At 38.4% G+C, this 19,875-nt stretch overlaps 1 protein-coding gene and 1 non-coding gene across 11 annotated transcripts in view; both read left to right on the forward strand.

The window, feature by feature from the left end:
* The first annotated feature begins 1,223 nt into the window (after positions 1–1,223).
* The window catches only part of N4BP2L2 (NEDD4 binding protein 2 like 2), an 81,050-nt gene continuing 62,398 nt past the window's right edge, over positions 1,224–19,875 (forward strand). For 6 of the 10 annotated variants that reach the window (XR_011645779.1, XM_071208163.1, XM_058276977.2 and 3 more), the window contains exons 1-5: positions 1,224–1,400; positions 2,703–3,940; positions 12,866–12,990; positions 18,674–18,762; positions 19,572–19,648. Coding sequence is in view for 8 of the 10 variants with exons in the window: in XM_071208163.1 (XP_071064264.1) it covers positions 1,239–1,400; positions 2,703–3,940; positions 12,866–12,990; positions 18,674–18,762; positions 19,572–19,648 (1,691 nt within the window). In the remaining 2 variants the exon portion in view is untranslated. Of the gene's footprint in view, positions 1,469–2,702; positions 3,941–12,865; positions 12,991–18,673; positions 18,763–19,571; positions 19,649–19,875 lie in introns of all 10 variants that reach the window. The other 4 variants (XR_011645780.1, XM_058276982.1, XM_058276981.1 and 1 more) reach the window with 2 other exon arrangements.
* Positions 4,690–4,851, forward strand: LOC111762679 (U1 spliceosomal RNA). The gene has a single exon (XR_002795734.1). It is a non-coding gene; the product is annotated as a U1 spliceosomal RNA (small nuclear RNA).

Here is a 19,875-nt window from a genome sequence, read left to right on the forward strand (position 1 = left end):
AACCTTCTTTCAATAACTTAGATGAAGATATAGAACATATAGATGTATAGAAAATAGAAACGTAACAATATTGGGAGCAATAGCAAACTTTAGATGGCAGAGTCCTTGGGTATCTTAAAAGAATATAAACATTAAGGATCTTATGGTCCTAGCAATTGCTCAAGTTCTGAATGGGGAGGACATGGCTAGCAGCATTCATGAAAACAGTAAAACTGAGGACTGGGTGGAACAATGATGATCTATGGCAATCTAAAACAAGTTTGATGATACAGGAACTTAAAGAGAAAAAAAAAAGAAACACCCAAAAAGCAGGAGACTTTATTACACCACTCTCAGTACAGCAAGGTTCAAGAGGATTAAAATAACGATATATAGAAGATTTAAACAACACAAGAAGGTATATTTTATGAAAATGTGTTTATGAATATATCATTTATATTTATAAATTAAAGGGTTATGGCAATGAAGAGGAGGATACATATCCACAGGAAGATGTTTCTAAATATGACATTTAGCGGTTTCTCTTCCAAGGACAGAAAAGAATTTTGGGGTCGGGGCAGGTTTGGCTTTGAGAAGGTGGGGAGTGACATTAAAGAGACCTGAGCTGAGAATAGGATTGTCAGCCATTCGGCTTGTATTTATTTTTAACTTGACGCTTACATACCACTTATTTGTGACCAGGTGCTCTTCCAATTGCTTTTCTCAAGTTGACTCTTTTAATGGGAAAGCTCAGTGCCTAGTCCTTACTTCCAAAAAATCACAGATATGACACTAAAAGATTTACTCATGAATATTTTTATCTATTATTGAGGCTAGTAAGATCCTTTGAGGTAGCGAATGTCGTTTTCGATAGAACATGATCCTAAAATGCTAGGTAGTTTTTCGCAGAAATGAAAGAAATCCTACTTGGACATACCAAATGCGAGTGTCCTTTCAAAAAAGCCTGCTGATTCCTTCTCCCAGAAAGCCTTAAGCACGTACCAAGAGCAGCTTGCGCATCGATCTGGCGCGCAGACACTCAATGTCTCTCTTGGAAGCGTCAACAGTACAGCAGGTGCCGGCTCTTTCGTCAAAGTTGGTATTTCGAAACCGCTTCCCCGCTCCAGACCCAGGAAGTAGTTCCGGCCCTGGAGGGAGCCAAACGAACGCGTGCGTCACGCAGTGAATTCTGGGAGTCCGAGTCTGCGTACCGTGGAGGTTTACAAGGCATTCACGAACGCGGGACTCCAATTCCCACAATGCCTGACGAGAGCCGGAATCCCTTCTTGGGCCGGCGAGAGGTGGCCGCCATCTTGCGCACGGAGGTGCAGCTAGTCGGGAACCCGAGGGCTGGGTTGCGGGTTCCTTGTGCTCTCGGCTTTGGGGCCGTGTTTCCACGTTTATCTTTCTCTTTCGCAGAGGTTCGTGTCTTCTTTGTAGAAGAAGGTTTTATTGGGAGGTAGAGGTCAATGCAGAACTGTAGAGTAAGGTGAGTGGACACCCCGTTCTAAGTGAGGATGAGGGACGTGGTTTTGGATTTCTCCCTCCTGCCGTTCGCGTCCAGGGTGCTCACTGGCTTGGCAGGGCCCTTTCGGGTAGCGCAAAGGTGGAAGACTCGAGTGAACCATTGAACCTCGAGATCTCCAGAATTCCTAGAGAGAAGCCGGGTGACCGCACTCTTGCTTAGGTCGCGTCTGGAGCTTACCGCAGTCTCCTTGGCTTCTTTGGGATTTTTAGAATTTCGACGGAAGGCGTAGAGGCCGAGAGGTGACTGGGGAGGAGGCTGCGTGCAAGACGGTGGCCTTTAGAGCTGTGGTTCCCTTCGGTCCCTCTGGCCCACCCCCAAGATTCTGTAAATCTAGAGATGAGCTAGAGTCTAGGTCGTCCTTTTGCCTTTGCCTTCTCTCGTGTTGAGCAGGGGCGACGTCAGAATGAAGAGTATTGAGTAAAACAGGCTGTCGGATTGTACTCTATGAAGGGAAGCACAATTTTATCTTCGACAGACAGAAGACGTGTAAAAGATGAGCGCTTTCATTTGGGGGAATTGCCAGATTTTTTTTTCTTTAACGTAATATATTTGCGTCATTCTCAGTGCAACTGAAGCTCTAATCTTTGTTCTTGTTACTAAAGCAGTTCACCCATTTGGAAACCACTTTTACACTCTTCACGGGAGAAGGACCCGTAAGACCGGCATTTCAGTTAACCTAACGTTTGGGTTTTAGGAGATGTGGGTGTCTGAGGTTTGGGAGCTGGACCCTTTCACTCCTAAGGTTGTACTGGTTTTAAACCTGCGTTTATGACCCAGTTTACCACAGCCTGTGTGGATATAAATATCAACGTTGTTGACAGTTTCCCTTCCTAGGGCACCACTGTGTATCTGTGTCATCAAAATATATATTGTTGGTTCAGCTTTCCAGACTTCCTTAAATTAAGTTCTCTAAATTTAGAAATGGATCCTCTAGATTAATGATGGGCTGTTATCCCCCCCCCCTTTTTTTTTTAAGGCTGTCTACCTTTAATCATTTACTTCAATCAATTTGTTATGACAGTGCTTAAATTGTGGTTATAAAAATGACACTTTGACTCTAGTATTTTGGGAAGATTTGAGCCTTATATGCTTATATCACAGATTTAGCCTTTTTCTAATGGCATGTTTCTGAAAAAGTTTTTGTTTTGACTTTTAAACTATTAGCTCTTCATTACCTGATTTATTTGTTCCTCAGATGCCTTATGGTGAAATTGACACTAAGTCTTTGGGACATGGAAAAGAATTAACAAGTGAACCATGCTTTAAAAAACTGAAATCAACCAAAGAAGCTTATGTTTTCTCCCATCACAGAATCCAAGAGAAAACTGGAAATGATAGAGCCCCTGTGACTGTCTTTGATGTCAAAGGAAATGGTCATCCTCAAAAAGACAAAACTAAAACTGTGTTGTTGAAACCTTTGTGTGATGTGATGCCTGGTAATAGACCAGCTGTTGTTGAATCCATTGATTCCCAAATTTCACTGGGTTCAAACTCTATGGTAGTATCCTCAGATGATGGGATATATAGTACTAGTAAAGCATTCATAGGACCTATTTACAAGCCTCCTGAGAAGAAAAAATATAATGAAAGAAGGAATCAGACAGACACTATCAGTGGTATAAATGACAAAGGGGGACTAGAAGAGAAACCGAAATTTAACTCCAAAAAATCAGAGATTGACAATGAATTATTCCAGTTTTACAAAGAAATTGAAGAGCTTGAAAATGAGAAAGATGATGTGGAAGGCACTTGTGAGGAACCTGAACCCTCTCAGGAACAACTTACTCCATATTCTCAAGGCCATCATAATGATTTGGTAAAATCTGGTGAAGAAAAGAAAGATCTTAGTAATGCTCTTCAGTCACATTGTGGTTATCAGCAGTACTTGGGGACTGAGCCAGACAAATATCCCTATAAGGGACAGGTAATACCTACATTTTGTGACGTTTCATTTACTTCCTTCAGGCCTGAGTGGCAATCAGTGCGTTCGTTTATAGTTCCCCATGGTCCTCCTGCCCTTCCCAGTTTTAGCTATCATTCAAATATTCAAAGATTTCATGCTCCTCTAAGTCCACCACCAAATATTTTTCATGCCCAGGGTGACTGTCAGGTGCCAAATGGAAATTCTGTAGATAGATGTCACTTTAACTGGAATTGTTTGACTTCTGCTCAGAACAATAAATATATTGACTGCAGTCGGAATGGCAATAGTGTTCAGCCCTCTAGAAATAGCTACAGTGTGCAAGATGGATATGTGAGTAATGGTTTCTGTGAAACCGGAGAAGAATACTGGGAAGATCCCTTTGTGGACAAGCTTATTGGAACAGACAGATTTATGAACCAACATTGTCAAGAGGAAAAACTGAATAAATTGCAGAAGTTACTTATCCTTTTAAGAGGCCTGCCTGGTTCTGGGAAAACAACGTTGTCTCGGTAAGTAAAGAGTATCATTATGAATACTTAGTAATTCGTTGCTTACAAATCATAAATATTAGTAATCAGTGGCAAATGCTGCCATTTTCTAGTAAAATAAAATGTTATACTTGAGAATGGCCTCTGCAAATGTTTAAAAAGATGTTTTATGATAGTGGGAGAATTGCCATATATTTTAATTCGCTAAGAGCTTTAAAAATAGATGCACCATGTGTAATTATGACAATGATGAAAGCAAATGTTTCTTGAAACTGCTGGCCTTTAAAGTTCGCTATTTGAGAAGAGTTGAACACAGGTTTAGATTTTTTTTCATTTTGTGACCTTGGGTATGTTTTACTATCTATTAATGGAATGAATGATACATGTCTTGCTGGAATTATTATGAGAAGTAAATGAGATAACGCAAGGAAAGAAATATTGAATGGGATAAACACTGTTCTGTGTTCATACTGTTGATTGGTAGAGGTAGCACTTTTTTGGTTTCTTAATATTTAAGGAATTTGAAGTAAGCAAAATCTTAATTGAGTTAGGTGATGTTTTATTCTACAATTTTTTTCAAATTCCTATTTTTGTTTGCACTTTAAAACTAATATTGGTGCACTTTAATACATTTGTGTAATCATGAAAAACAGTGCAAAGAAAAACCATACAGATAACTTGCAGTTTATGTAGGAGGATTCAAGATTTGTGCAAGATAAGGAGAAAAAGAAAATTTATTTGATACCCTTGAGTGGGGATAAAAAAGTCTAATACTTAACCTGGCAGGGACGATACCATGATTACGAAGGCTTTCCCAGGGTAAGGCTTATCCTTTGTGCTCTGGATGTGCTGACCACTGCAATTTCCCCAAATGTGGGAAACTCGACTGCATAATATGTGGTAGTGGGATACTGTGTTTGCGCTCTCCCCCCGAGGAAAAAAGTCCAAGGAACCATTTTGCAAATGTTTTATATTTACTTGCAAGACTGTTCTATATTTCACTTGTTTCTGATTTCTAAACAATCTAAACAAAAGATACTTAAGAAATGAGAAATTAGAGGAAAACTAAATTTGCAAGATGGGCATTTCATGCTATATTATAAACAGTAATCTTTGTGAATAAATTGAAATTTTGGTTTGCATTTGGTTCCTCTTAATTTAGTGAGGATTTTGTAGAGAAGATGAAATTTCAACTCTTTAGAGAAGATAGAAGTTATAGAGTAAGGTTGTCTCATAGTCTACCAGATTTAGGATACAATGTCAGAGAAAATAGTTGAGATTTGAAAATTGGATGAAGGGATCTGCCATCCAGGGCTGCCTGATTAAGAGTGGGTACAGGAAGACATAAGAAAGAAGGGTTAGGTTTGGGACAGAATTTCAAGGAGGCATGATTGTGGTTGGGGATGATAGAGATGACTGTATGTAATATGTCTTTAGCTTTACTTGAGATATAGGTTTATGAGATAAGAATGGAAGTTACATTGGCAACAATTAACATTTGTATCATGATTTTACAGTTTCCTAAGTACTTTGGATACAACAATTTTGTGAAATAAATTGTATTCTTTTCGTTACATTGAAGGAGCAGAGGTTAAAGAGAAGTTCAGGTTCAGTGACTTGGAGGAGATTACAAAGGCTGATGAGACATCAGACTAGGGTTATAAATGATACTAAATGCATTTCTTCCATACTAGTTCTTTTAGGTTGTATTGTATACATAGCCCGGTACCTGACGCCAGACTTCAGGGAGCTTCGTTAAGGAGGCAAGAATAGTTTAGGTCAACTTTTTTTTTTCCCATACCTCCCTCACCTTTTTTTAATGGAGAGTGGTGTTGGTTATTTGGGATTGGGTATAATGTCAGGTACTCTCTAGTATTGCATGACTTCATAAAGGAGTTAGCTTGCAAAATGAGCTTTGAAAACAGGAGTAAATATGTGGTAGATCAGAGTTGAGCTGATTTGGGGCACTAAAAGGACAGCACTGGGTAGTGTTGCTATGTGGTGATGGATTTGGGGGGGTTTGGTAATTTATTCAGGTTCTTTTGGGTAGTGTTCAGGTTTCCCCTTCTCCTTAATAATCCTCACCACCTCTGTCTTCACATCCTTCTACACTTGGGCTTGCATCTGTCTTCTCCAGGAGACCTAGTGGCTTGTCCTTCGTTGTTCTCTAGACTGTGTGCTTATGCAAAGCTTTTCTTAAATGCCTCTACTTTTTGAAACTTAGCTCAGCCATCTAGCCCTTAGTAATCCTCCTTCTAACTCATGCAGTAGTTGCCTTTATCACTCTTTTTGCATTTAGCGTAAGCTATACAAGATTGCTTTATCTTTTTGTTCATTAATAACTGACCTAAGCCAATTTGGACAGGTAACTGCACTTAGGTTTGTTTTTGGCAGATATTAATAGCTACTTTTGGTTATAAGTGGGGGAAAATTAGTTGTTTCTCTACAACTTCACTACCAAGTTTTAATGAAAGCAAGTCTTAGACTAAATGCTAACCCAAATATAGACTTTAAATATTTATGAATAAGCTCATGCAAAACAGCTCATACAACTTTTGTAGGTATGATAAAGTGCTAGATTTTTTATTTTTAGGCAACTTGAGAACATTTTGACGAGTTCATTTGAGACCGAATTCCATAGTATTCTATTCTATTCTATTCTATTCTATTCTATTCTATTCTATTCATTTTTAGGAGGTACCAGGGATCAAACCCTGGACCTTGTACATGGCAAGCAGGTGCTCAACCACTGAGCCACACCTGCTCCCCTCAGTAGTATTGTGGAGGTTCATTGTAGTCAGCCTCAGGCAAACAGAATTCTCTGACCCAGTGGTTGGATACAGGACCATTTAGGGATCAAGTCTTGGGTGTGATTCCCAGATGTGTTGGCTGTAGATTTTGCTAGATTCTTAAACCCTGTTCATGCAAGGATGGGGAATCTAAAACATTTTATCTAGTAAATATTTGTTGTATACTACTGATTTTACCAATGAGAGTTTATTTTTGACACCCTTTAGACTAATAACCAAGCCATTAATTTCATAAATAAGAACCCACTCCTAAGATTTATTATGCTAATTAGAAAAATGTCAGCAGTTGGTCAGAGATAGAGTTGAAATACTTGTAATAGCCTCTCGTAGCCACCTCTGGGGAGTAGCCTTTCTACTTAGCACAACCATGCCGGGATGGGATTTCATGATTAGGGTAACTGAGTTTTTTAAGATAAAGTTTAAATCATATACCACAGATCTCACACTGTCCGTGTGAAAGTTTATATTAGTCAGCCAAAGTGGTGCTGATGCAAAATACCAGAAATCTGTTGGCTTTTATAAAGGATTTTTATTTGGGGTAGAAGCTTACAATGACCAGACCATAAAGTATAAGTTACTTCCCGCAAATAGAAGCTTACAGTTTTCAGGCCATAAAGTGTAAGTTACTTCCCTCACCAGTCTACTGCCATGTGTTGAAGCAAAATGACTGCCAACACCTACCTGTAAGGGCTCAGGCTTCCGGGTTCCTCTCTTCCCAGGGCTAGCCTCTCTCTGGGCTCAGCTGCTCTTTTATCTCCACAAGGCCAGCTGTAGATTATTAGATGACTGGCTTGTTTCTCTTCCCGGACCCTTCTCTCTTTCCTCCTTCCCCCTGACCGAGCTCCTCTGCGCTTACTTCCTGGGGCTCCAGCTTAAGAACTCCCAACTTCCCTTCTCTGCGTTGTAGTTTCTTTGTGAGTCCCCACCCACCAAAGAGCTCAACGTCCTACTGATATGGCCCAATCAAAGCTTTAATAATTATTTAATCAAGTAAAAGTAAAACCTCTGAATTCAGTACATTCTAATATGCCCAGAGGAAGAAGACCAGTTTACAAACATAATTTAATATTTCTTTTTGGAATTCATCAATAATATCAGACTGCTCCAGTATTTCAAGGTAAATTTACAGTCATTATTATATTGAATATACTTCAAGTCTACTCATCTGGGTTATAAATAGACACAACTTTGGCAACTTTATAATTCCTAGTAGCTTGCCCAGTGTCCCTCTTATAATAATAATATCTAAGTTGTTGAGTGCTTATAGTGTAGAGGCACTATCTTCAAGACAGGTAGGTGTTATTATCCCATAGTAAAGATGAGGACATAAAATGGTTCGGTAAATTAATCTCAGGTTACATATTTTGTAAGTGCTAGAACTAGAATTTGAATGCAAAGCCCTCCCCCTATTGTTTCCAATATGGTAAGTGCCCAAGAAATCCTTGATAATGTCGAGAAAGGCAATGACCATAGCATGTTTACAGATGGGAAGACTCAGTAAAGATGTCATATCTCTTCCTAATTAATTTATAAATCCAATGAAACTTTAAATAAAATCCCAAGAAGGGGATTTTTGTATGAATTTTGATAGGGCAATTCTAAAGTTCTTTTGGCATACAAATGTGTGAGAATAACTAGGACAATTTGAAAAATAAAAATATTAAGAGGAGACTTACCATCCCACCAGATATCACATATATTTAAAAGAGCAGATGTGGCTCAAGCAGTTGGGTGCCCACCTCCCACATGGGAGGTCCTGCATTAGGTTTCTGGTGCCTCCTAAAAAAGAAACAGACAATGAGCAAAAACAGCATGCAGACAGTGAGCAAAAAAAAAGAAAAAAGAAAAAACAATGAGCAAACAGGCGAGGGAGCCAAGGGGGGAGAGTGTGTGTTTATATTTGTCAGTCTACCTATCTGTGCACACACATATATTTAAATATGTATGTTTAAAGACTACTAGAATTAAAACTTTGCAGTAATTGGCAAAAAACAAACAGGATTAGAAAATCCAGAATCACATCTTCATTTAAGAGAATTTAGTATATGATGAATTGGCATTTTATGTCTATAGGGGAAAAATACTTCAATAAATGATATTAGGATATTGGGTATAAGTCTGGAATCCAGGAAATAAAAAGTAAAACTGAGAGAAGAGCTTGAGAGAGCAGGGCTTTTAAAGTTGTCTTTTTAATTATTGTGGATATTTTCTGTGGCAGGCTGAATAATGTCTCCCCAAAGATGTCTTCCGTGATAATAGAGACTTTGCAGATGTGATTAAGTTTTAAAGACTTTGAGGTGAAAGAATCCTGGATTATGCAGGTGGACCCAGTGTAATCACAAGGATCCTTTTAATAAGGGAGGGTCCAAAAGGGGACAGGGAGATCAAAGTCAGAAGATTTGAGGGTGGAGCAGAGGCAGGCAGGAGAGAAGATGGAGGGAGGGGCCAGAAGCTAGGTTTAGAGAGAGATTTTTCCTCCTCATTTTTATTTTTAAATGGATTAAACAGAATTTAGTTCTTAGATGTTTTAAATATAAGCCATGAAAATTATTCTCCCATAGTGGGCCCTTTTGGGTTATATGTCAGAGTTCACCTGTTCCTTAAGTGGCAAGTTATAAGCACAGAGTGCATTAGTTATCCATGACTGTGTATGAAGTACTCTACAATGTAGTGGATTAAAACAGCAGTTACTGTCTCACAGTTTCTGTAGGTCTGAAATCTGGTTGAGAGTTTTTAAAACCTCCGAGCTGAAGATTTAAATGGAGAAGAGAGGATCCACTTCAAAGCTCTCTCCTGAGCTTTAAAGGATGCAGTTCCACGTGGGCTGTTCGACTGGGCATCATTGGAGGCCATTGGTTTTGGGGTCAGAGAGACCCTGAATCTTGGCTCTCCCACCCTACCACTGTCAGACTCCAGTGGCTTGACTTCTGTGTTTATTTTCTTTTTTTGGGTTAATATCTATTCAGGATTGTTGTGAGGATTAAATGAGGTTATAGATGTATATAAAATATTTGGTACAGAGTAGGTTCTCAGAAACCTATTAGGTTGTATATAAGCTACCAGAATAAAAAAATTAAAAACAAACATGGAACTGTAGAATGTAGTGAACCCTGATCTAAAGAGTGGACTACAGTTACTAGTATAATAATTACAATATTATTATTACATCAGTTGTAACTGAAGTACCACACCTTGCATTAATTACTTAATGCAAAGTGTTACTACTTGGTAAAACTGTGTGTATGTTGGTGAGGAGAGTAATAGAGGAACTGTACTTTCTGCATAATTTTCCTGTAAACCTACAACTCCTCTAATAAAAATAAATAGGCACACAAGGTAGCTGTTTTGAAAACATACAAATTGAGTGACCACTACACTCAGATCTGATTTTTTAATTACATATTTGACTTATTCAAAGTTCTAAATTTGGACATTCTGAGTATCCATTTTAGTACTGACTTAACTTGAGGGAGGTCTGATAGCATCTGGCTATAAGAATTTTGGGGTGGCAGACTTGGCCCAGTGGTTCGGGCGTCCGTCTACCACATGGGAGGTCCATGGTTCAAACCCCGGGCCTCCTTGACCCATGTGGAGCTGGCCCATGTGCAGTGCTGATGCGCACAAGGCGTGCCATGCCACGCAGGGGTGTCCCCACATAGGGGTGCCCCACGCACAAGGAGTGCACCCCGTAAGGAGAGCCGCCCAGCATGAAAGAAAGTGCAGCCTGCCCAGGAATGGTGCCGCACACACAGAGAGCTGACACAGCAAGATGGCGCAACAAAAAGAAGCACAGATTCCTATGCCAATGACAAGAGAAGCGGACAGAGAAGGAGATGCAGCAAATAGACACAGAGAACAGACAACTGGGGTGGGGGGGAAGGGGAGAGAAATAAATCTTTAAAAAAAGAAATCCAAGTTACTACGTAGCATTTAAAAAAAAAAAGAAAGAAATTTGGAAATGCTCATGTTCCTAAATAATTTATTTTTGAAATAAATGCTTGCTATAACTTCAGATATCTTTAGATTCATTGTTTGTTTGTTTTTTTAAGTACTAGTCACCAAAACAAAGCTTCATAGTTTGAGGTTATTCAGGGAATTTTAAAAAGATACTTGAGCAGCCTGCTCTGTCTGGGAGGAAAAAAAATTCTCTCTAAGCTAAAATTATTTACTATAATTATGCTTTATATATTTTAAGGAGGTGTTCTTTATAGAGGTTTGTTCATGCTTGATGTTGACCTGGCTTAATGACATAAGTTGATTTACTGTTCCCTGCCCCTTTAAATTTTGGAGGGGTTAAACATTTGATACAAAAGTCTCAGAGTATATTATTAGTAACAGCTGAAAAATCATGTGCTTATCTATCAGAACAGAAAAAAAATGACACATAGGGCTTCTTGGAAAGATGGGTATCTTGATACCTAGTCCTGTTGGGTATAATAAGGTAGTACATGTTTGAGTGTGGTCAAAATTGCTTTATATGTGATTGGACATTAGTTTAGAATGCTAGGGAAACGGACTTTGGCCCAGTGGTTAGGGTGTCCGTCTACCATATGGGAGGTCCGCGGTTCAAACCCCGGACCTCCTTGACCCGTGTGGAGCTGGCCATGCGCAGCGCTGATGCACGCAAGGAGTGCCCTGCCAGGCAGGGGTGTCCCCCGCGTGAGGGAGCCCCACGTGCAAGGAGTGCGCCCGTGAGGAAAGCCGCCCAGCGTGAAAAAGAAAGAGCAGCCTGCCCAGGAAAGGCGCCACCCACACTTCCCCGTGCCGCTGACGACAACAGAAGCGGACAAAGAAACAAGACGTAGCAAATAGACACCAAGAACAGACAACCAGGGGAGGGGGGGAAATTAAATAAATAAATAAATAAATCTTTTAAAAAAAAAAAAAAAAAAAAAATAGAATGCTAATATTTTGGCATTTTATTGTCTGTGTTGTCTGTATAAGCAAATGAAATGTCAAATATGTTGGATAGATGTATTTTGGAAAAATTAAATTTGCTTTTTAAAAAAATTCACTTCCACCCCTCCCCTCACAGCAAACAAAAAAACCAATCCGTTAATTTTCATATGGTTTGTTTGAAAGTAATTTCACCTATAATTCTTTAAAGGGAAATTTGTAATTATTTTAATTTTAATATAAACAATTTTATTTTTATTGTAAAATATATAAGATTTTATTGTAAGCTGAGGGAAGGAGAGATGTTTGTCATCTTAATAGTTTAAATCTTTCCTGCTACTTTTTAGTAGGAAGTAAATATTCTTGAATCATCCCAGCATTGTATTCTTTTTTTACTCGCAATCCACTTCCCCCACCCATTCTACTGTCAAATTTTTTTTTTGTTAAAAGATACTCATCTGCCTAATGGTTTGAAGGAAGGAAAGAAACCAAAAAAACATAGTGTTTGTGTGTGTGTGTGTTTTGTCCAAATTATTGGTGCTTTTCCGCCTTCCTCAGCATACCTCTTGAGTGTCTTTCATTAGGCATCAGTTATGAAAATTCTCTGGCACTGAATGAACATTTACTAATCTTTCTGTGCTTGAAGTTATGACATTTTCAAAACAAACCTTCATTATCATTATTTTGATCTGAGAGTTTATTCTTATTTAGTGTTTAATATTAATTTTAGTTAGTAACTTAATCTCTTAAAAATTTTAAAGTTTAATTATACTTTGGTGATTCACAACCTTTAACCTATTTCTCACTTCCACTTGAGAGTCAGATGTGTCTTTGTGCCTTGGAAATGAGTTTATGTAAGCTGTCTTGGTCAGGAGATGGCTCTCCCTAGATGAACTGCTTGCTTAGGCTTACTTTCTTTCTGAATTACCTGTTGCACTAAATTTAGCCTGTTTTAGACACCAAATACAAATTCTATAAAGTTTGAACATGGATAATAGTTGACATAATTTTGGGATTGGGTAAAGAGCATTTTAAAAAGTTGTAATACAGACTGTAGTTGTGTAGATTTAAGTGTAAAGTAGCATTTGAAATCTGAACACTTTTCAGAATTGTTTATCTGTTTGCTGTTCTGTTTGCTGTAAACTCACAGGTAAGAACCAGAAATTCCTTTGCTGTGTGGGTTATTACTGGGGGTAGTGGATTTTCTAAATGGTACCCTTATGATTTCTTCTGTTAACAGTGTTCTGCTTGCTCAGAGTCGTGATGGCATTGTGTTCAGCACTGATGACTATTTTCACCATCAAGACGGGTACAGTTATAATGTTACTCAACTTGGTGATGCCCATGACTGGAACCAGAACAGAGGTTTGTTTGGGGTCAAATCTCCCGCCATTGAATATTTGACTGAAGATCAGAAACCTGAGTTTTTTTCCTTGAATTAGGCTTTTATCAGCTGAATGACTTTGGTAGGCCATTTTACAGCTTGGAGATCCAATATCTCCATCTCTTAGAAGTGATCATTTTGATTGTCCTCTCTCAGAAGGGTTTCTGAAAATCAAATAAGATTTTAGGTTAAGTATTTTGTGAACTGTAAAGTAGCGTACCAAAATGAGCTGGTAAACTAATAGAGGTGTGGGATATTTTGATAGGTTTTATTACATCCCTCATGAATAACTTTTAGCTAACCCTGGTATCATTACTTATTCCCAAAAGCTATTTCTCTGAGAGTAATGTTAATGTATCCTAAGCCTTAAATACCTATGAATACTAAAGGCTTTTCTCATTGATGTTGCTCAATAAGTAGTCTATTTACTGCATTTTTTAGAAGCACGTGGGTCAATTCATCTGAAATAGTGTTTCTTAACTGTGGCTGGACTATTTGAATCACTTGGGGACCTTTTAGAAAAAAATTATGCCTATATGTCAGCCCCGAGAGATTCTGATTTAATTGGTCTGGAGGGGGCCTACGCATTAGTATTTCTTTTAAAGTTCTCCAGATGATTCTAATACACAGGATTGAAAACTATTCCTTTAGAATAATGTTAATTTTTTTTTTTAAATGATGAATGCATTGATGATTAAACAAATTTTTTCTATGGAAAGTTTCGAACCTAGAGAGAGATTACAATGAACCCACATGCACCCATCACGTAGAATTTTCTGTTATCAAGATTTTACAATATTGGCTTTATGTTTTTTGTTTCCATCTTGTTCCCCTTTTAAAAAAATTTATTGAAGTATTTTAAAGCAAATTTTAGACATCATTTTTATGCATTTCATGTTAGCCTTTTTTGTGCTTAACCACATCTTTTTTCTTTAGGAGGTACCAGGGATTGAACCTGGGACCTTGAGGTATACATGCAAAGTAGGTGGTCAGCCACTAAGCTATACCTGCTCCCCAGTTAACCACATCTTATTAACTGCTTTGATCACACCTAAAAGAAAAGAACAATTCTTTGGTATCATGTAGTATCTGGTTCATAATTGAATTTACCCTTTTATCTCTGATATCTTTCAACAATTGTTTTGTTTGAATTAGGATCCAATCAGGGTTCCTTCTCACAGTATGTTTGGTAATTGTGTTATTTTAAAGTATGTTAATCCAGAGCAGTTTCCTCTTTTTTATCCCTCATACCATTAACTTGTTGCAGAAACTAGATCGTTTGTTCTATAGAATGTTCCACGTTCTGTATTTGTCTCTGCCTTCTGGTGGTAATCATTTAATTTGTTCTTCTATCTCTTATTTTTCCCATAAATGAAAGTTAGCTCTAGAGTGGAGGAGAGGCTTGATTAGCTGTAGAGCTGTAACTTCAAAAAAATTTTTTTGGCAAGCAAATGTCTGTTGTCTCGCTTTTAGTGATACTAAGATCGGTAGCTTCAAAGGGACAGCCTCCTCCTTCAATTACCAAGTTCCCTATCAACCTGTGTTTTCTGAATCAGTTATTTAATTAAGGGTTACAAGACAGTGGTTTTCTGCATCTAACCTTTCCTTCCATAGCTGGTAGTGGGAATTAACCTGTAATGAGTCTCTTCTCCGTAGCTAGAGCTACCAACTGGGGTCACCGTAAAGTATAGTATGTATAGGAAAGGTGGGTAAATGTTTTCTAATAATTTCTTAGTAAGAAATTTCACTAAGGAAATTTCTTCTCTTTTTTTAGGAGGTACTGGGGGATGAACCCAGGACCTCGTGTGTAGGAAGCAGGTGCTCAACCACTGAGCTACATCCACTCCTCAGTGAGAGTTGGGTTTTTCGTTTGTTTTGCGGACTTACCAGGATCGAACCTAGGACCTCGAACATAGGAAGCAGGTTCTCAACCACTTGAGCTACATCCACTCCCCTTTTTTTACTTTTAAGTTTCTGTTGACTGTTTATTACCAGTGAAGTTGAATGAGGCTTCAGTGATACTGAAGATATTTTTGAGTAAAAGTTTTAGCTTTTTTATAGTTCATGGTTTCACAGGAAGAGTAAATGTCAAGATTATTTGCAAGAAAATTGTGAGTTTATATCCTGTATTGGTTTTTTGGCACTGTAGGATTTCTATAAAAATATTAGTGGAATAAAGATTTCTATTTTTTTTTCATTTGGTTCTTTTTTTTTTTTTTTTTTTCCAATACTGTTAGCCAAATCATGATCACATTTGCAGTTCCAAAAAAGCTTGGAGTTCAGGAAGCAGGAGTAGGTGGCATGTGGAATGAGTGAACAAGGGCTGTAGAAGAGCCAGTATACGTTTTGGCGAACTGGGGCGTTTGTTCATCTGAGACATCTTTTCTCTGCAGTACTAATCTAGAATATGTAATTAAAGGGCTCATGCTATGCAAATTATACTTGGTGATCTGACTTACGGTATCTGGATAAACTACTGGTTTTGTCACCAGTGTAATAAATAACAGATTTTTTCAAGGTAATTTTTTAAAATCCACACCTATTATTGGTTATTAGACATTTTGAGAATTATAGACATGTCTTATTTTCTTGAGAAAATATTCTTTTCAGCAATTATTTTTTGAGTACCTTTAAAGCCAGGCATCGTTCTAGGCATATCTATCTGCCCTCTCTTACTGCATGTTTCTTATTAGGAGGCTCTAAATTCATTTTAGAATGCTTGTAAATTCAGAACACCTCGGAAGTTGTCTTGCTTCTCCTTTTTGGTTAATTTGTCTAAGAAATAGATTCTTTTTTGGGGGGGTGGGTAAAGTTATTTAAATCTAGTAGGAGCTTGTTTACATAGGACTTCTGTTCCTGTGCAGTGCTCTGGAATGTGATGTTGAATAATTATTATTTATGGACAGAAAATAATCTCCCCAGCCCCACAGATCAGAGGTTTATTTGGTTAATAAGCTTCTCTGTCAGACCTCAACTCCTTGAAGGTATAAGCCTACCTATCAGGCATGAAGGAAAAAGATTTATGTATGTATGTACATACGTACCAGGACTGGGGCTTGAACCTGGGACCTCATATGCAGGAGACAGGTGCTCAGCCACTGAGCTGGGCTCCCGAGTTGGCTCCCTCATCTCTTTGCTCATTGTTTGCTCGATGTTTGTTTTGTTTGTTTTTTGTTTTCTTTAGGAAGCACTGGGAACCAACTCCTGGACTTCCCATGTGGGAGGTGGGCACTCAGCTGCTTGAGCCACATCCACTCCCAGGAAATTATTTTGATTAAAATTTTTAAATGGGGAAACGGACTTTGGCCCAGTGGTTAGGGCGTCCGTCTACCATATGGGAGGTCCGCGGTTCAAACCCCGGGCCTCCTTGACCCGTGTGGAGCTGGCCATGCGCAGCGCTGATGCGCGCAAGGAGTGCCGTGCCACGCAAGGGTGTCCCCCGCGTGGGGGGAGCCCCACGTGCAAGGAGTGCGCCCGTGAGGAAAGCCGCCCAGCGTGAAAAGAAAGAGCAGCCTGCCCAGGAATGGCGCCGCCCACACTTCCCGTACCGCTGACGACAACAGAAGCGGACAAAGAAACAAGACGCAGCAAATAGACACCAAGAACAGACAACCAGGGGAAGGGGGGAAATTAAAATAAATAAATAAATCTTTAAAAAAAAAAAAAAAAAAAAATTTTTAAATGGAAGATTTGATTACTATTTATGATTGGGGATGCAGCAGTGGGAGGTGATTGCTTCTTGGTATCCTAATTATGGCCTGAATTCTAAACTTCTTTGGTGCTTAGAGACATCTTCCCCCCAAATGTGCATCCCACCATAGTCGTTACTGCTTAACCGAACTTTAGAATTCTGTCTGATCTCTAGACATCTCTATAAATGTTTCTGTTATGTAGAACTTAGTGGCTTGAAGTCTCTGTCTCAGAAAAACTTCCATATGACTGTATTTTGCCTTGGCCTTTTTATTTTCAGCAGGCATTCCTAATTATTTTTCTTCTGTGGTACACACACTCGCATCATGAACAGTGGCTCACTGTGACAGTGATTATTCCTCGTGGGAGAAGAGAGAGCACTGGCTTAGGGAGATAGTTTAGAAAGGTCCCTTCCTCCCTCAGCTCCCAATGTGAGGATTATAATCCTAAGAAATATGCATAAAGCCACAGGAACCTTGGTATTTAACCACTCGTTATATCAAGTTTTCTGGTAAGGAATGATAAATGCATAAGATTCTTTAATTTTTTAAAATAGCCTTTCTTATTTGTACATTGTAGAAAATACAGATAAGCATAAGATAGATATTCCTACCACCTACAGGTAAATACATTTAATTAATCTTCCCAGATCTATATATTTTTGCCTAAATGAGATCATACATACCATTTTTTAACTTGCCATTTTCAGTTACTAATCCCTTTCTGTGTTGGTAAGTTTTCATCTCCATCAGTACTCAGCCCATATTCAGATTTTCCTTGTTCCTCTATCTCCTATATTTCCTATAAAATGGAAGTTAACACTAGCTTGGATGCATGATTAGCTGCGGATTTAACTAAATGTTGTCTTCAAGATATCCTATATAGGTAGTTTGTCAAAACCAACACCCATAGAGCAGTTGAGCATGTCAAGCCCTCAACACTGTTGCAAGTATCTCTGAACATGGCTCTTCAAGCAATGAAAATTGACTGTTGGCGGCGGACTTGGCCCAGTGGTTAGGGCGCCCGTCTACCACATGGGAGGGCGTCCGCCTACCACATGGGAGGCCTGCGGTTCAAACCCCGGGCCTCCTTGACCCGTGAGGAGCTGGCCCATGTGCAGTGCTGATGCACACAAGGAATGCCCTGCCACACGGGTGTCCCCCGCCTAGGAGAGCCCCACGCACAAGGAGTGCGCCCCATAAGGAGAGCCGCCCAGTGCGAAAAAAAGCGCAGCCTGCCCAGGAATGGCGCCGCACACACGGAGAGCTGACACAAAAAGATGACGCAACAAAAAGAAACACTGATTCCCGTGCTGCTGACAACAACAGAAGCGGACCAAGAAGATGCAGCAAATAGACACAGAGAACAGACAACCAGGGTGGGAGGGGGAAGGGGAGAGAAATAAATGAATAAATAAATCTTAAAAAAAAAAAAAAGAAAATTGACTGTTACTGTTGGCCCTAAGGGGAGGGGTTAAGAGGTATTGAATAGATGGAACCAATGTAACTGTGTGTGCAATAGAAGTGTTCCACAAGAATATGCAAAAATAGATATAAGACATGTAATATTACACCAAAAATATATAGGGGCTGATAGGCTAAAATGTAAATCATAATGTAAAACATAAGATAACTAAAAATTTAGAAAATTATATAGTCTAAAATATAAACCACAATGTAAACAGAAATGTTACCTTGTTTGAAAGCTGTTGTCTCAATATCTGTACATCAGTTTCAGTAAATATAGTATGAATATGTAAAAAAAAAAACCAACACCCAATTCAGAGAACAAACATTGCCTGTGATTGTGTCTTTAAATTCTCTTTTAATATAGTGGAGTCCTTTTTTCCATGGCACTGATTCAAGAGATTGCAGTTTGGTTTATGTATAGTGAGTAGAAAATTTCTCAACAAACGTTTAGGTTTTATTCTATATATCTGTTTAACCTAATTCTCTATTTTTTTTTTAATTTCAGCAAAACAAGCTATCGCTCAGGGGATATCTCCAGTTATAATAGACAACACTAATACACAAGCTTGGGAAATGAAACCATACGTGGAAATGGTAAATATGAGAGATGAGAGAGTTACTATATTTTATTCTCATCAGTTTTCATAATCTGAATTTTTTTATTACTTAAAAAAAATTTTTTTAATGCTTTTGATTATATAAATGTTACATAAAAAATATAGTGAATTCCCATAGGCCCCACTCCCTCTCCCTCATACTTTCCCACATTAACAGCATCCTTTATTGGTGTGGTACATTTGTTACAATTGATGAACACATATTGGAGCATTGCCACTAAGTGTGGACTGTAGTTTACATTATAGTTTACACTCTCTCCCACACAGTTTTTAAAGTTATGACAAACTATATAATGCCTGTATTCAACATTGCATCATCATTCAAGACAATTGCCATGTCTCAAAAATGTCCCCATATTATACCTTTTTTCCCTGTCCCTCCCCTCAGGACCTTTAGTGGCCACTGCCTCCACATCATTGATAAAAGTTCTTCCATTGCTAGAATACAATAAGCCTAATTTTGATTACTTTGGTCTTTAGTAAACATTTGTTCTTGTTTCTAAAGAGATTTGTTGGTTTGCTTAGGATTTTTTTGTTTTTTATTGGCAGTGGTACTTATTAAGGAATGTGGACACATCCTGTTAGTTTTGACTAGACTTACGAATAGTAATTGAAATCTGTCCAATTAATTGGTCTGAAAATGTATACAAACTATTATTTTATAAAGTAAACTTTCTTGGTTGAGCAACAGAAGTACTGTCTAAATGAAATTTATATGTCTGCCTTCTTTGTACTTTTAAGAAGTATTCTCTGGGTGTTTTTTTTTTCTTCCTTCCTTTTGTATAGGCCATAGGAAAAGGATACAGGGTAGAGTTTCATGAACCTGAAACTTGGTGGAAATTTGATCCTGAAGAATTAGAAAAGTAAGGCATTTGCATTTTTATCTAACCCTTACCTTTTTCTTCCTTTTCACCTCTACGCGGTTGATTTCTTTACTAGCTTTAGCTTGTCCTGTCACTGCTACTTGTGCATAGGACTCCTACAACTACTTACTTTCTGTTTAGAGGAACATGGACTATGAAAGGTGTTTGAGGAGCCTTGTCTCATTAAATTTTAGAAAATTTTCCTTGTTAAATATGTGTTACTTTTT

This window comes from Dasypus novemcinctus, chromosome 15, assembly GCF_030445035.2.
Source record: "Dasypus novemcinctus isolate mDasNov1 chromosome 15, mDasNov1.1.hap2, whole genome shotgun sequence".
In the NCBI taxonomy this organism is placed as follows: domain Eukaryota; kingdom Metazoa; phylum Chordata; class Mammalia; order Cingulata; family Dasypodidae; genus Dasypus; species Dasypus novemcinctus.